Genomic DNA, 18,836 nt, shown 5'->3' on the forward strand with positions numbered 1-18,836 from the left:
TTTCACACAAATATATTCAGGTATGTATCATAATGAGTATAATATTGTGAGGAATTAAATGTTTATAGCATATATATGCATATTTTATATGTACATGCATTCATATACAATAGTACTTTTAAACCCATGACAATACGCATGTATAACACATTTTAATGATAATTGTTTCTGAAGTGAAAAATATAAATGTACATGATTCCATTTTTTCAGTTTTTTTCCCCCACGATTTTTGACTTCCTTTCAGATATAAAGATAATATTTTCAGAACATGAACAATACTAACAAGATAGATCCAGATTTTAGATAACATACATATTAGAGTAACATTCAGTTAAATACACATCTGATTATATCATTATTACAAAATAACATTAAAACTTCTACATGTCTACTGTTACCCAAATAATGTATTACTTACAAATACATACTCTATATCTTACTGACATACTGTATTATGATTTATTTCACATAGCATTTCCAATAAATACACATAAATTTATGTATGGGTATCCAGTGGTGAATCTACAAACATTTTCCTCTTTTGAGTAATTTTTTCATCATTTTTTTTTTTAATATCTCCGATGCTCACAATATTGTCTTAGTTTCTCGAGAATAGAAAAAATAATGATCTTATAACAGCCTTGTAACAGTTATGACATCATTTATTTACTAAGATAGAAAAATAAACAAAGTTCTATGCATGATAGAAAGCTATAATTATATGTAAAATTTTACACACATTATTCTTACACTTTAAAGCTGTGATCAGAATAGTCAAAGCACAAACGCCCTTCATGAATGAAATATTCTTAGAACTATTTTTTTCCATATTGGGCTAACCATGCCAGACCATTGAAGTTTTAGAATACAGAAAATGTTGGTAGTGACTGGAATGTTAGCTGTAACCGACGAGGACGGGGTACACTATCAAGCCACAGAAACTCACCTAGGTATGTCATGTCGCACGGGGGCTACTCCGTGTCGGAAAGGGTCTTGAGATCTAACGACCAAAACAACCTTACTATATATACAGTTTAGCACATTTACTTTCCATATATATATCTTGGTGGCCTGACCCAATCGTTTTTTCTTTTATTGCAGTCTTTCCTTAAGAATTTTCCCCAATATTCCATATATTCTTAAGTTTCACTCTCTCATCTTTCATATCAACATTTTTCTTCATTTGCTACATACTGGTAATGTTATTGTGTGGAATATAAGAACTTTTCCTCTGGCTAATATTCTCTGAAATCTAACTAATCTACTTAACTATATTTATCTACTTAGAAGTAGCATTAGACATGAGAGGCGAAAAAGAAGGGAACAAAGTCAACAATACGTTCCTATTAACAGGAACATGACAAGAGTAATGTTATGTTAAGACTAATGATTATACCTTTATTACTTGTTCTGTTTTTTGTATTTTTGATCAATAAATAAATTTCAGAAGTTTATGATATTAAAAACTCTAAATGTCTCCCACAAACCAATTTTTTGAACACCACAAAAACACATAAATAGTTGTCAATATGACATGTATTTTGACACAGCTGAAACTGCATAGACCTGCAAACATTTATACCAAAACCATCATATGAATAGTCTCTCTAGAAAATATTACAGGAAGCATCCAATCCAAAATCCTTCTCATATAAATTGATGTAGCCAGACATGACATGATAATGATATAACAGTTAACGAGTGATTTCATCATTAAAAAAAAAAGTAAATGAAATAGAATGAATACAGTAATTGCTTTAGAATAACTAACTACTTCAATGACATTTCTTACAAACCTATGATAGAGAGCTGTTATTAACTAACAAACTAAAGTCCCCAATTAAACCACATTCAATGTACAGTGCCCTCTCTTAACCAGACATTACTGGGACCACAGACTTTCTAAAAACATAAAAAATACTTAGCCAGAAATTAGGTCATTAGAGCTTTGTAAAAAGACAAAAGGTCTATAGATTTCTACGTTTGACAGAGGGCACCAAACATTTGTATCTTTAAATCAACCTCTACATCTTCCAGACTTTGAACTGAATGAACTCATTTAAATGTCAGTTTTTTTAATCATGCTTTTTTTTCTTTTAAATTCATCAATCATTCTTTTCTTGGCTTTTGACTGAAGCATCAATGAGGCATCAATCTTGATCAGTGTTGCAAATTGAATCATCCTAATTGAGTAAAACATTGCACGTGTAACCCCTAATGTCTTCAAAAGCAAAAAGATTATTCAACAGATCAAAGTCAGAAAATAAGAGAGGCAATCCAAATTGTATAATATGCATGATTTTTAGTCATAGCAATATGTTAACAGAAGCTCCAATTCCTGAAACAGACTATACCATGCGTGAATGGCGCCATCTGTAGGCTTACCTCAGTGGAGCAGGTCCCGTTAAAGGGACATTACCCATTGGACTTGATAAATGCACATTGTTAACTGTTGAAACATTGGCCATATTAGGGCTGTAAAAATAATACACAGGCAAAAACACTAAGAAAAAAGGTACAAAGATAGCATTTTGGCTTTACTGCTTGTACTCAATGAAAAAAGTATTATTCTTAACAACACATAAACAGCTTTTCAAAGAACATATGCATAATTATGATCATACATTTATACAGCTGCATAAAAATAGAATCGCAATTAAAGTGTACTGTCCAAAATTGATGCACTTAATTAACTTTAATTTCAATGGAGACTTGAATTTTTTGCTTTTTTTTGTTTGTTATAACATCACATTATATCTTATATTACACAAAATCAAAAGATATAAATAGTCGAATTAGATTAAAAAAAATTTTATTTGCTGACACATACAAAACATGTGACTTTAATATTACGTGTCTTTGAATTTGTTAGAGCATTATTGTTATATTTCTTATTAAATGATTTATATCTACATCTAGATAATTAGGCTGGGTATTAATTGGGAATCAAGTGTGGTGTACTGATCATATATTGAGTCTATACAGCCATTAAACACTTATGAGTGAACAATGAATTAAATATCCATTGATTATGCCTGTACTAAATGTGATTGTGGTATAGACTCCAGTAAAGAGTGATCTATAGAGTGAACATTCAGCTACATTAACATGCAGGGAACCAAATTTCTCTTCTACCATTCTAAATGTCTAATTTTCTATAATTCATAAGGCCCATGGGGCTTTTAGAGTAACCTAAGTTCTGATCTTTTCCCTGTTAACTAACAGAAAATTATCTACAATATTTCCAATATTGAACTGTAAAACTTGTTCAACAAAAATGTAAAACATAGCAGATCAGTTCTACACACTAGTAATTAAATTTAACTAGTGATTTAATTTGCATTTTTTTACCCATAATTTATGATTTTGGTGCTTGACATCAATTCTGATTTATTGTCTATCACTTAGAGACACATGACTGCAGATAAAAAAGGCAAAAGTAGTCAGTGAAATTAAATTTAATGCAGTTGATGCTCAGTGTGTCATATTCCGGTTACAATGAGAAATTGTTATTAATATTACAAAGGCTTTTCCTTGCAATTGTATCTTTACAGTTCTTATCTGAATGGACAGCTCAAGCTTAATTGAATTAAGACTGAGAAATTAATATTGTTTTGAAGTACAAAGAAACCCATCTCATCAGAATTATCACATCTATAGACAAACAGAAAACAATGTTCAGTGTTTTGAAATATCTGAACAATAGCAGTTATTTGCTTTTGACAAGAGTTTTCCTCTCTTGGAATCAACCATTTATGCACTATTATTGCATCATTTCCTTGGATTTTCCCCCATCAATTTGTGAGAAAACGACAAGCAAAGAAATGACCTAGATGTATCTGTCTATTGACAATGGATGATTCACAATATGCAAGCAAATATATTGCTCATTGAAAAACTAATTGCGAATATTTGACTTGATGATACCGATAAAAATGGGTTCCATGTATCATATACAAGCTAGCTATCATAGAAAGTGTTAGAGACTTAGTATATGTTTGATAGAGCAGGACAATAATAAAGACTGGATGAAATACCTGACCAAGCTTAGACATTGTGAGCTTATGACTAGCAACTGTCTGTAGGTATAAACAGAATAACACATTGTTATTATACATATAGCTCCAGCTATGATTATCAATGTACAAAATATCTTCCTATTGTCAAAATCAAGAATGAAGCATCTTCATCAGCACAAATGGTTTGATATCTGTATAGAAATATTTCAGCCTTTTCTACAAGTTGAGAATCCTGAAAGGTTGGCAACTCAAGCACCAAAACATATCTCTGACAAAAGCTAATTATTCTTTACACCCATTTAATTTCAAAGTTCATAATGAGGAACGAAACTTACTTCCGAAGTGTATTTAGTCTGTCAAGAAACTGAAAATATATAAGTATTTTCAACAATGTCAACACTGACATTATATATATATATTTGGCAACTACAGACTATAAGGGTCTGGCAACCTGTAGTTGATGTAGTTGTAGACCTTACATGGTACAAAACATTCATCATTTTACAGTGTTCTTGAAAGATTTCAAAAAGGGCTTGCAATGAAACAATGAATAACAATTAATGAACTATATATTCAGCATTTTTCCAAAGTTTATATTTCTTCAAAGAAAACATAATTAAGAAACTTAAAACTGTCTTCTGCAGCCCTCTGATTTTTTTCAAGCACACAAAACCTTTTCATGAATATAATATGAAAGCATAAGCTATACTACATCTTTATGCTATAAATATATGTGTTACTTTAACTACTACTAAATTCATTCTATTGAGTAGCAACGCAGTATTCACTTGACAGGTAAATATATCCATGGCATCAAGAAATATGTTTGAATTGTAATTCTGTTCCAGGTATCTATTACTTAAATAGACAACACAATTTGATGCTGGCATTCTATACATAAACTTATATGAGATGGATTCTGAATCTTGATGAAAAATATAATTAAGAACAGTAACAAAATATCACATCAACTTCATTGAAATACTTAATATTTTTTTTCAAAAACTTGTATGTACTCGTAAATCTACCCCGCCATCCCCTCCCCATCAAGTAACTGGAATAAGAAGTGTTTCTTGCAAATTCAAAGCTCTTGTTGTTAATTTAGCTACCTACATAATGTACGGACTACTTATATATTCTAGCATACAGCTATTGTGATCTAATTCAATTACTTGTTAGACCTAATTTGTACATAAACTCACAATAATTTCGTGCATCGATCAACCTGTGAACAACACTGGTGAATGTGAAAAAAATTCTTATAAAATGTTTATGCCAAGTCGAAGGTAAGTCAAAGGTCATTTGCAGTATGCAAAAAAGAGGGGTAAAAGAAAGTGAATGAAATAAGACATCAATCCAAATTAGAATGTCACAATTGGTTTGATGGGTAATGGGAAGAACATGAATTCAAAAGCTATCAAAGGAAACAGAAATATGAAACTAAATTTACAAACAATACATTTTTTCTATGAACTTTTTCTTTGGAAATGTCTGCATATTGGTCATAGATTCTGGGATTTGAATGGATATCATTGCAGTTCAGTTCTATATTACTTTGAACCAAAAGGTTCATCAGCAGGTTCATGGTTCGTCTTCATCAACTAGAATGTAATTTCCAACTGGTCTACAGAGATCTAGAAGCATGGAGTTTATTTTAATTATGGGAGACTACAGGTCCAACAAAACCTTAATTGACATGTTTTTTCCTCTTTGAAGTTCCTGTACTATTGTTTTGACCTTTATTTTATCTTGAACAATCTCCAGTCTGAAACCAGAGCTCAAAGTTGCTAAAATTGAAGATTTACAGAGAAATGGAAGTAACACATGCTAGTGTTGTGCTTCAGTATAAATAAGAATAAATTAGTTGTGATTGAAACTTGATATCATATAATTTCTAATCTGTTAACTCCAAAAAAAATCAAATTCAAATGTGTGTCCAACAAAAATGATCACCTTAAGCAATGATAGTCAATAATAAGGAATTAAAAAACAGGAGGAAAATAAATAACTATTCAAACCCTGAAGGTCTTCTAAAGGCAAACAAAACTCTGTGTGTTTAAGATTGATGACTCACCTTCCAATGGAGGGCATAGACTGAGGTGTGGACAGATGGACGGTCTGACCCGTACTGTTGATGGGAGGAATCATTCCCGCTGTCTCCTTTAGATGACCATTTTCTCCGTCCTTTTCGTGTCTGTCTTTATCATGTTTTTCATGTTTTTCATGTTTATCTTTTGACTCATGTTTTTCTTGCTTCTCTTTATCATGCTTATCCTTAGAATCATATTTATCCTTTTCATGTTTACTTTCTTTATCATGGCGATCTTTTTCATACTTGTCCTTCTCACTTTTGTCTTTTTCGTGTTTTTCTGATTTTGACTCATGTTTAACATTTTCTTTGTCTGTCCGTTTATCAGACTTTCTGTCGACCTTTGAGTCTGTTTGCTCATTAGTCTCTCCAGACTTGGAGTGACTCACATTGTTCACTGTACCATTGACAAAGTTTGATGTCGACTTTTTGTTGTTTTTCTCAGCATCTGACACTTTCTTCTTCTGTTTTTCTTCATTATCTTGCTTTGAGCCCTAAATATGAAATAATGAATTAATTTTAGGTATCATTGGGGTATTCATTTCTATTTATACACACTACATTAAATATGTCTGTATCTCATTGCATTCATAACACTGTTATCAAACTAAAACAATATGACATCTCTATTTCAATTTTGAGAATCATGAAATACCGTACTCGACCTAATGAGCGTCCCCATCCCCATTTTTGAGGCTTCAATTTCACTTATTTCAAATTAAATGCAGACTGAAAATATAAAAACTGTGTTGATTTCCTTACTAATTTCTTTAGCAAATTGATTTAAGGCTTACTTTGCAGAATAATTATTATGAATGGCTAGTCGAAATTTATTTCTATAAAGCGCCCCTTATTTGCTTCAATGTTTTAAGCGCCCTAGGCAGTTATTGGATCGAATACAGTAATTGTAATGTAAAGAGCAGACACAGGACTCCTGTCTCTAATATATGTCAAAGCTGGACAGAACAGATACCCAATTTTATCGGGTATTCAAAAGTAGAAAATTTACACTGTTGACTCTTCTGACATTAAACTGTTTCTAATATTAACTTTTGATCAAACTCACACCCTTGCTATGGCCAGAGTGACTGATTAAACCAAAGACTGTAATGTCAAATTAATGAGATTACATAACATGAGGCCGTTAAACTTTTAATAACAGATATTTTCTCCATCTGAAGATGTATACAAATGAATCAACCTTGCTATCCTTCGAGTCTTTGTTGTCCGATTGTCCTGCTTTTTTCTTTTTCTTTGAGGTCTTGGAATCATCTTTGTTGTCATCTTCCTTTTCATTTGACTGAGATTTAATAAGAGGATTGTTGTTAGTTTCACGCTGTATTCGCTGTTTTAAGTCCTGAGAAAAACGAGCACAAAATCCATCCTTATTGAAAAACTCATGCTTCAGTAACTGTGAACAGCTTGGTCGATCATCTGGATCTAGTCGTAGACATTGCTATTTGAAAGAAAATATTGAACATTTTCAATTAATATTTTACAAAGATAAATGTATTCATATAGTTAGTCTAGTTTTCAAGGCTAACACAGTATATTACAAAAATGTTTGTTTATCATTACTTGCATAGCCTCTTAACCATAATGAGGTAAAAATGGTATAAAGCTAGTATATTAATAATCCGAAATCAAAGGCCAAAATAAATTCAAAGTAAAATAAAAAATCATCTCTATGGATTAACAATGGAATTTTTATCTAAAAATAACCTCACTGAACAATAAATTCTTACTTAACCTTTGTTGGCCTTTGAGCAATAGACTTAATACTGCAAATATTGTCTAATTTTAAATATAATCTAGATATCTCTTTAATACGCAATTCTTTTTTTACGATAATCTACCAACATTTGGATAACTTTGATTGACTGATCTATTTTTTCCATCTGATCTTCCATCTGATCTTCCCTTGATGTAGCCAAAGGTATATTATGTTTTAGTAATTTAGTACAACCTAGCTCAGATAGAACATCCTTCCACCTTTCTCATTGTGATTTACCTTCATTACATCTAGAGAAAAGGACGATATTCTTGTAAATTTCTTTTCTAGTGGTGAAACTTCCCGAACTTCTGGCGTCCGCATCCCAACAAACATGGGATTATTTAGAAACACTTCTTTGTGGCGTTGAGTTAAATTACCTGAAAAATTATTTTACAAGATCATGCTAAGTAATAAATATGTATGAAGGACACCTCTGTATAAGGACTACTTTATGTGGTGACATTACAACCTGTTATAGTCAGGCCTTACTGTGTGTATATATACCTGGGTATAGGACACATATAGTATTTGACATGGACACTTCTTATAATGATGTAGGTATGTGCAGGGCCTACATCCATGTTCACATTATACAGGATAACTTCATTTTCAATTATTGTAAATGTCTGTAGTACATTAAAAGCACTTTTATTTGGGTTTAAAGGACATTACAGAAAGGACAAATAGATTTTTAATTTCCAAAAAGCAGTTTTTGACACCAAGATGTTAAAAACAGCATCTACTAGTATATTAAAAGACATTTAACCTAATAGTGAATTTGATTATTATTTCTAAGCATACCAAAACATTTGACTATGTGATAAAGTTGGTCTATATCGGACTCCCCAGGAAAAAGTGGTTCTCCCGTCAGCATCTCAGCTAATAAACACCCTATTGCCCATACATCAACCGCTCTGTAAAGAAACACATTCAGAATTTTACCATCTTACAACATACCTATTGCAAATCTCTTTCTCTAAATCCATCACCTTCAACATTCCATCTATCATTTTCAATAGATCGAGGATTGCACTATGCTACGTTGTACTATTGGCTAAAATTCTGACTAGCAAATATGATGGAACCAATACTTACTAATCCTCCCTATTTTGGAGGGAGACTCCCGATTTTGAACCCCCAATTTTAAGGCCATTCAAGCAAGTCAAAATTCTTTAATATTCCAAATGCCAAAAATCTGACTATATCTTCAAACAAAACAGGTCAAAACGCAACCTTTAATTTCTTTATGCGGGTTACTAAGTAGACTTTCTTGAGATTAAAGTTTATAATCACATAAAATACCCCCGATGGGAGTTCAAAACTCTTAAAATACATATGTATGAAAATTTTCAATCAATTTTAATAATTTGCCTCCGTATTCAATCATCAAAGGATAAGTCCAGCATAACTATAAATACCATCATAAGCAATTAAAGATTTCTGTTTGTAAGGTATATCTGATGTTCTATTCACCTTCCATTTGTTTCTTTGAAGGTTTGGGGTCCAATTTTAATGTCAATACAATTACATTCAATTTGCTCTAGATATGTACACAATCTGATATTGGAAGGTTAACAGTTCACTGAAGTTGCAAAGAGTTCATTTTGGACTATAGTTTGCCTCAAATACTTTTAGCATTAATACCTTTACCACAAAAGTCTACTGTTACAAAGACAGCTTCTCACAATAGATAAAAGGTTATTAATCTTCCTAATATGATTTTGTTAAATATTCAAGTGAGCAGAGCATTTCCTGCATTTTCACTTATAATTATTATGTGAAAGAAATAGATATAATGGAAAAAATGCCTATTGACTTTAACTGATTTGTCACAAGGCTTTAATAAAAGGCACAATTTTTCAATGAAAAGGGATTCAAGGGGGTGTTAGAATGCATGTATGCTTAAAAATTTGGTGATGTCATTAAAAATATCTATAGGGTGTCAGACACACTCCTGGAAAGAATGTTTTAGACAACATGCAGACATCAACAATCATAGTTAATAGTAAGATCCCTTCCTGTTCTGATGACCTAAACGCTGTCTAAGATAGAGGTTGTATAATCCAATATCATCAAACGACCTACCTGCCATATTTGGTGTCCCCGACCAGGAGTTCAGGGGCTCGATACCATCGTGTGGCCACGTAGTCTGTGTAGGTTTCTCCAGGCTGTGCTAATGTTCGTGCAAAACCAAAGTCACACAACTTGACAATCCCAGATTTACTGACTAAAATATTCTCTGGTTTAATGTCTCTATGAATAATCTGGAAAAAATAACATATGAAACATATCATATTTTTTTCAAACGACTGTCAAGAAATTTGAATTTCGGTTCATGCAGGAATTGTATTAGGAGGTTCAATAGTTCTCATTTCCTGAAACCCTTAAATTCTCCATTTTCTTTCATATAAACATATAAGCAATTTTTAATATAACAACTTACATTGTGTAAATGACAGAACTCTATGCCCTTCAGGACTTGCCAGAGTATTCTTCTCACTGTGTTTTCATCAAGACCATTTGGACATTTTTCAAGTTCATCTAAAACTGTGTGATCCACGAATTCAAACACTAAATAGAGTCTCTTTTTCCTTCGGAATACTTCAATAAGGTTCACTAGGTGATCATGTCGTAGTTGCTGAAACGGTAAGAAATTCATTTAGCTTAGCCATTATATGATAAATAATATATTAGAGAGCAATCATATCATATCATAGAGCAATTGACAATTTATGTAAGTGTCCTGTCAGTGGACGCTACTTTAGTGGACAACACATGGGAGATCACCCTTTAATATCAAGATAAATAGAGAAAGCACATGAAATAAACTTCATTTGCACAGACCAGTGCATTACACAAATCCCCTCCCCCAAGTATAACGAGTGTCAAAAATACTTCAGCTAGCTGTATATTTTGGGAAGCTGTGGTATGTTCATGTTATCTGACCTTATAATAGTGAAACTCTTGCCCTTTTTATAGTGACAATTTTATTATCTCACTAAAGCATTCTGACAAAGAAACCAAACAGCACACCCTACTCAGTCACATTATACTGACCATGGGCAAAGCAATTGTCCAACTTCCTGAAGCTGAGTGTTAAGCAGGAGCAAAAACTACTGTTTTTAACTAGGCTATGGTACGTATGACTCTTAGCCACTGGGGACAGACCCCATACAGAGCTTTCCTCACAGGGGCAAATGTTCAATTCAAGGTCAAAAGTGATGTGGCAAGATAAACTCTTATCTATGTCTATAAAGCTTTTAACTCTTTACATAGAATTCCAGCATAGACTATATAAAGGAAAGAAATAAATCTTAATTGAAACATTTGACTCTTAAGACCATAAACCAAACTTTAACAGACAATATTATTTTAAAGTCCTTGTATTGGCAAGAGTACGTTTATTTATGATCTTTCAACAAAACAAGCTGTAATATAAACCTTTTGGATATCTAAATTTAGTTACAGTATAAATTATAACACAATGCCATAATCATTGTAGCTTTTGACCTTACATACAAATTATTTACTACACCAGGTGTAAACTAAGCCCCACCAAGTCAATAAATGTAAACAAACCATTCAATAAACAACAAAGTGGTCATGCAAGTATATCCCATACCATTCCAGGTAAAAACACCTGACTGACAAACTGACATTATCAGAACAAGGCAGTATTTTTTCGCTACAATCAGTTGTATTGGTTTAGTAATTACAAACGTGGCAGTAACAGAATCAATAATAAATAGTTTCATCTGTCTGTGGTATCCGACCAACGCTCTACCTATAGTGTAATATACCAAAAGCAGGAAAGCACAAAACCTAAAAGGCCCTTTGAAGTCAATGAAAGAAATAATAATTGGGGAAAAGATCACATTTCCAAAAGATCTACACCTTCAATTCTCTGTCAATGATGTATTTATATCTTTGAAAATCTCTGACCATAACAATAAATTGTGATAAGAATTCAGTTCAAAGAGATGTGTTTGATATTATTCAATATATTGAGCAAGCATAAAACTATATCATTTGTAATTACACATTAACTGAAGTGGTAGTAATAAATGGTTATGAATAATTCATATTAAGTGGCAGCAATAGCTGCAGTGTAATGATTGACCTTGCTTCTATTACAGGAGCTCACTATAACTTTATTGAGAGAGCTATAAACAATTTTAACTTTGATTAAAGAGGAGGATGGGGCGGGTTATAATAGGCATTTTTTAAGACAAATATCACTGGAATGTGGTCAAACTCCCACCACATATCACAAGTAAAACTTTATTATCAAGATGTTCAGGTCAAATGTAGAATAACAAATATCAATTGATTATTTGTTTTATAAATTGTCTCAACCATTTTTATCATTATTATTTGAATATTTCCATTGAACTATATGACAGAGTTGTACACAGATCTTTTAATAATTATTAATATATCACGCAATTAATTATTGGATTTATATCACACAATGATTTATTTAAATATCAGACCTGACCACAACCAATGATCGAGGTAAAAAGAGGATAATTAAATCAATATTTGTAGAGTAAATAAACAGAGCCACACCCACTGATTAACATACAACCACTGAGGGGGTATCTCACCTTTTCTATATCATATTACTGGGGAGTAGACATGTTTAAATATCTATTAAAGCTGCAGGGGACATTTCTCTGATAGCCAGTCGATATATAACTTTTACAGGACATTGATAACAGTAGCATGAAATCTCGATAGAATTTGAGCTGGTCGTAAAAAACAAGTATTTACATAGGAGCTCCATTGACAACCAAAGACGATTAGATTTGTTCAAAACATGTCAATTAGTAGCCTGAATTTTAAGCCTCTTCACAAGTCTTGATCTATGTTGTATATTTTTAAGGTGGACCAGATCAGACTTTTGTGATAATGATCCAAGTACTTATCAATCTTGATCTCCAAAAAACTTTAGTGAGAAAATTTTAAAACTGTACAAACTTTTATGGAAATCAACAAGCAAATAGAAAACTTTTCATGGATGAACATACACACAATGATACAGTGACCTCAGTAAAGAGTCAGACCAGTAAGTCTGGGGTCGAAGGGGCTGCAATACACTATTCTTACCATATTTCACAACATATTGAAACTTGGACCACATCATACTAGAAATTATAACCAATGTTGAAGCAGTGTTGATCCAGGGGCGCTGATTATAAAGCAGCTGAAAAGAAGGTTCTACCACATGAGAGATAGTCTTTAACAAATGTCTTAACCAGAATACAATCTCCACAAAGCGTTCTTCCTAAAGGATAAATTATCAACTATGATACTGTTTATGACCAAAAAGTTCAGAGAACAGTCTTCCAACAATTATTATTTGATATAGATCTCAAAATTATCAGAACTAATCCAATATCTAACTAAGAAGTATTAACAGCGAAGACAATGAACTATGTTGCCCTAACATCCTTAAATTCCTCCACAAATTGAGCATTAAGGTATTCATTTGAAGTAAAACAGCAAGAAAATAGAAAAAAGCAGAAAATAAAAAGATGTGACACAACCTAACTGCCTCCAACATAATGGACTTGTAGACTGCAGAGGCTTTTAACCTAGATACAGATTATATTAAAACCATCCCATCAAGAACACTATTGAAGTCCAGACCACATTAGAACTACACAAGAACAGCATGATATTTCTTTTGAATGTCATAATTTCCAAGGTCTATCATTCTGTATATTGGATTGTCAAACCGACTGGTCAGCATCATGTTTCTTTTTCTATGTGACTTTTGGCTATGGTGCTGTACATTGAAGACTAGGGCATCAATTTGTGCTATTTTGATGATATGAAACATCATCCGGTCATTTACATTGAGCTACACACCCAAGGAATAATTACAAATATTTTCATAAAGACAGAAGAAATGACATTAAATATCCAAAACTTAAAGGTCATATTTACAATGTAAATGACTTGATATATTATTGTATGGACAGACATATGGAGTCTGTACCAAAAATTCACAGCCAAAACTTAATACTGAAGACAGATATATACCAGATGAAGGTGAAATGATAGATACAATCAGGTTATCTAATTTTATACATTTTATAGTGCACATGGTCTGGAATTAACCTTTCTGAAAATTGATCATTCTTATCAATATTGCAGGGATGTACCTGAAGTATTTATTAACTCATACACAACATATAAAGAGTAAATTTCATTGCATGTTGAAGAGGTTTTGTAAATGTCTAACCCTTCAAAAGGTCTAGGGGAATTATTCATGAACTATGTGAAGAAAAGAATATGCTTATGATTATAGCCAATTCCCGTGAACCTTTAAGTACAAGGAGGTTTTTATCACAAAATCCTTTAAAAATATGACACACAATACCTTCATTTTGTGTACTGAATACATCATTTCTTCCTACACAGCTTACAAATTGACATTACTTCTCTGCCATAATCTGAATTTAATAAGTATATTAATTCACTTGAGATGATAAATCTATCTCTGTTATCTCCATTCTATGTATACAATACATGTACATGATTCAAAACATATTGAAATATTTGTCTCATTGAAATCACTCGAGTGATTTTAAATACACTGTACCAGATAATTGTGTTTGCATTAAATTATTTATGGCCATCGATGTATAGGATTTTAATCCATGAACAAATATCAACGCAGGGCCAACACTCAAGGTATTGTTACAAAGCTTTGAGCAAATCTGCAAGCACCAAAGGTTTTGTATAAATCTCTTGAGTATACATGTACAAGATTGGGATTTACATTGCCTCCAAAGCATGGTGGCCCTCAATATTACAAAAATAAAGACAACAAATCTGAACAATATTTACCAATCTAGCATAGTGTTATTTTATTGAGAAAGTACATTTACTGAACATGTGGGTATTATACAGGTCTAGATAACTGCATATGACACCATGAGTTTTCCTTGGGTTTATGCACATTTATGGGACAATGAGGACCACACTAATTTGAATTTTGTTCAAATGTTTATATAGAATGATGGTGTAAAGTCTGCAATTTATCACAAACTAATTTCATTTTAATTTTTAAAGTCGTGTAATATATTCAGCAGCGTTCTATGATTGACATCCTAATTATCTACAGGTGTCAAACAGGTAACCTCCATTGCATGAGTATAATTAGGTACATAAACAACATTAAATAGCCATAACAACAAATAATTTCTGGAATCTTGTAATTACTTCATCCATTATTTTCCATTCACCATGTGATCAACCTATTTTAAACGTAATAACACATTTTGTCAGCCTGAATTCACAGTTTGCATTATATATCAATTGTGGATGGACAGAATGGTTTTGTTCAATAAATGTAAATTGTGCAAAAATCATTATTGGAATCTGGTGACTGGATAAATTGTTTTGATGGCTGTCATATGGTTAACCAACTAAAGCTATTGGTTTCCAGCTCAATGTATAGTTTGTAATTACCCTCATCCACAGATATGATATGCAAACTAATGCAGATTATGCAAATAGTCATATACATTTTATAACTAAACTGAAACTCTACTATTTCATCTTTCCCAATTACACATCAATAAAATAATTAAAATTGCATGGTCAAAAAAATCTAAGCTTTGAAATACATGTATGTATCATCCCCAACTAAGTGGAAGTGTATCACATCTTTAGTAGATCAAATGGCCAAAACTCTATATAATACCAAAACTTTGTGCGCATACAAGTAAATTTATGAAATCAGCAAATAAAAACAAAGTTAAAATCTCACTACATAAATCAGAAAAGAGTTATTTCAACAGAGGGATACAATACATTGTAAGTAAAAAGAAATGTTAAACTCGTAACTTTCATTTTTTCAATAAAAGAATGTGTTACTTCAGTTTATCATAGAAATTAGTTAATAGAATGACAAATTATTAAGATATAATTAAGTGTAAGAAAATACACTTGGAAATAAAAAGCTCTTCTCAGGAAACAAAAAAAAAGGTATAATCTTCAGGTAAATATGTAAGTCAGCATATAGTGTCAGTGGCAATATAGCCTATATTTATACTTCGACAACAGTAACGTCTAACGAGTTATACACCGACTTTTGCATGAATGTGTCAATACACACAGACACTGGATACTAGCCAGTTAAAAACAATTATTGAACTTATCATCGTCTATCTTTCCTCTAAAGAAATTTGACACCTGAACTTTAAATTTTACATTGGCAGGGTCCCTGTGAACACTACAGTTGAAATCTATACCTTATGCTGTGGCATACTGACTGTTTTTGTATCAATACCCACTAAATATTATCAAAGATTTCCATCTTTGAACCCTTTTCTACAGACCATTTATCTTTTAAAAGATTTTTTTCTAATACAATGTAGGTCTATGAATTTAAGGAACCAAAATTTTTATGTAAAATAGACAGAGACCTTCAATTCTTAGTTTCTTGATGAATTCAGCCTCTTCAGTACCAACCGTATATATATTTTTGTTGTGCTGACAGAAAAATTCGGAAAAAGTATCTTTATGTTGAAACATCCATATATTTAGACTCAAAAGGATCAGGGATACAACAATTATAAAATGGAGAGTTCCGATTGGTTGTTGATGTTTGCATGTGCAATGTAGCACTTCACCATTATCTTATTTATAAATTCAGTTTCATATCAGAACTTGGCAAATTAAAGCAAAGAGATTGGGAAGAATAGTATGCTTATTGTTCATAAACGTTTTTCTTACCCAATGCAGTAAAACCTGCCTTAGTGACTATCTCTGAATTAAGTCCACCTGATTATCAAGAACATTTTCCCAGTGTCCCAAATGGTTAATTTCAACACAATTTGACCTGTGTATAAAGGCCACTTGGCTATAACGACTGCTTTTTCTTGGTCTTTGGGTGGTTTTTATAGACAGGTTTGAGTGCATCAATCAGAAAATTAAACAGATGAGTTTTGTCCTTCCACAGTTTCATTGTGATTCCCCGTAACATTTTCAAAAATTGTACATCGGTTAAACAAGGTTCAGAATCATATTGTACACCTTCCTGAGAATGATCTTGGCAAGAACATAACCAATTTTCGAAGTTCATTTACCTTGGTATAAATGAAATATATCTTAACCTTAGTTAAATACTGCCATCTAATTTTGTTAAGAATTTCCAAATAAGCTATCCACAATAAAAAGCAACTTGGATGACAACTACCCGTATTTGTGAAAAAATAACAAAAACAGGAGAAAATTATAGCAAACAATCAATACTGGCTGTCACTGCTATCAGAATGATGACACAGAACTTGTGATTATTTTGTTAAAAGTTCATCTTCTATATCCAAACAGGATATAACCGGACAGGATGAATATGGGTCACATTGCAGCCCCCCATCCCACCCCATGGTAGGGGAATTAAAACTGGATATATCTCAAACCCAATATCATATAATATGCATGCCTTCTTTCCTTTGTAATAAATTATTAAGGAATGAAAATAACAAGAGGCCAAAGGGCCTTAACAGTCATCTGACTAACTTGGCAATAGCTGTATAGGAAATTAATTAGATAGGGTGTCACAGTAGCCGTCTTCGAATTGGGATCAACCAGAGATGTAATACCACTTTGTTAAAATCATATCAGGATCAATTCGGGCAAGTTTCAGCTGAATCGCCCCGGTAGATTACTTGAGAAGTTCAAAATGTGATTTCAAGGTGGCGGCTGTGGCAGCCATCTTGGATTTCGGATCGACCGAAAAATAACAACACTTTGTCTGGACCTAGTTAGGATCATTTCAGGCAAGTTTCAGCTAACTTGCACCAGTAGAACTTAAGAAGAAGTTCAAAATGTGTTTTCAAGATAGCGGCTGTGGCGGCCATCTTGGATATCGGATCGACCCGAAAAAGAAAAACAAGCTTTGTTTGGACTGATTGTAAGGATCATTTCATGCAAGTTTCAGCTAAATCTCACAGGTAGAACTTGAGAAGAAGTTCAAAATGTGAAAAGTTTACAGACAAAGCACGACTACGGACGAAACATGATGACTATAGGTCATCCTGACCCTTCAGGTCAGATGACCATGTAATAAAAATATATTTTCTGTTAGACAGATAAAAATATAAATATGCAGATATTGACTCCAATGTTTGCATTCTTTTGTTTGTTGTTCAGTCTGCCCTTAAAGGTCAAATTGAAACAGACCATACAACTACATGTACATACATATTTTGCTGGTATGAATATTTATACATGTACTTGGTACATGGGTTACGACAACACTGTAATGCCATTCAAACTGCTTTTGTCATCGCCAAAACACAAATCCACACAACTATTGACCCAACATATTGTTATCATGAGACCAATCACATGAATACATATATAGAGTCCCTATTCAAGTATCAACAATTCTTCAAATAATGTAAAGAAATTTAATATTTTTTGAGAAAAAATTTAATTCATGTTCATACAAAATCAATACAAAAAGTGAATTTCACTTCCACTTTGTTAGTTGATCAAGCTAACCTAACTTGTACATAACATTTATGTTAATAATCCACAGCATTGAGGCATTGAACATTTAAGTATGAAGTCCAACACTTAATACCAGTGATAAGTCGCTAATCATATTTCTTGACCTTTCCTGGTGGAGTGTGTCAAACATTTTATACTAATTCAATTCAGTGACCACATTTGATGGTCAATATCAAGAGGAAGTCTAAAGCCTTAATGGCATCAGAGTTCTAAACCAGAAATTAGCAGAATGTACATGCTGGATGTAGGACTTTTTGGCCCCATTACATCCTCAGATTCTGAATTTGTGTGCATAGTATCAAACCAATATCCTATAAGATGGCCTAAATTTATAAGGCTATGTAATTTCTTCTGCCACTCCTTATGGATAATTCTAACAAAGTTTGTATTATTCAGATGAAAGGAAATAATGCTCAAATAA

General features: G+C 32.3%; 1 protein-coding gene across 14 annotated transcripts in view; it reads right to left on the reverse strand.

The window, feature by feature from the left end:
- Nucleotides 1-18,836, reverse strand: part of LOC138322874 (cyclin-dependent kinase-like 2) — a 42,466-nt gene that overhangs the window by 7,823 nt on the left and 15,807 nt on the right. For 8 of the 14 annotated variants that reach the window (XM_069267055.1, XM_069267054.1, XM_069267057.1 and 5 more), the window contains 9 exons: nucleotides 10,326-10,520; nucleotides 9,968-10,146; nucleotides 8,684-8,796; nucleotides 8,120-8,259; nucleotides 7,310-7,564; nucleotides 6,094-6,602; nucleotides 4,038-4,079; nucleotides 2,386-2,475; nucleotides 947-1,000 (listed from right to left, as the gene is read on the reverse strand). In XM_069267055.1, coding sequence (XP_069123156.1) covers nucleotides 947-1,000; nucleotides 2,386-2,475; nucleotides 4,038-4,079; nucleotides 6,094-6,602; nucleotides 7,310-7,564; nucleotides 8,120-8,259; nucleotides 8,684-8,796; nucleotides 9,968-10,146; nucleotides 10,326-10,520 — 1,577 coding nt within the window. The remainder of the gene's footprint in view (nucleotides 1-946; nucleotides 1,001-2,385; nucleotides 2,476-4,037; nucleotides 4,080-6,093; nucleotides 6,603-7,309; nucleotides 7,565-8,119; nucleotides 8,260-8,683; nucleotides 8,797-9,967; nucleotides 10,147-10,325; nucleotides 10,521-18,836) is intronic. The other 6 variants (XM_069267062.1, XM_069267061.1, XM_069267052.1 and 3 more) reach the window with 5 other exon arrangements.

The sequence above is a fragment of the Argopecten irradians genome, chromosome 5, assembly GCF_041381155.1.
Source record: "Argopecten irradians isolate NY chromosome 5, Ai_NY, whole genome shotgun sequence".
NCBI lineage: Eukaryota > Metazoa > Mollusca > Bivalvia > Pectinida > Pectinidae > Argopecten > Argopecten irradians.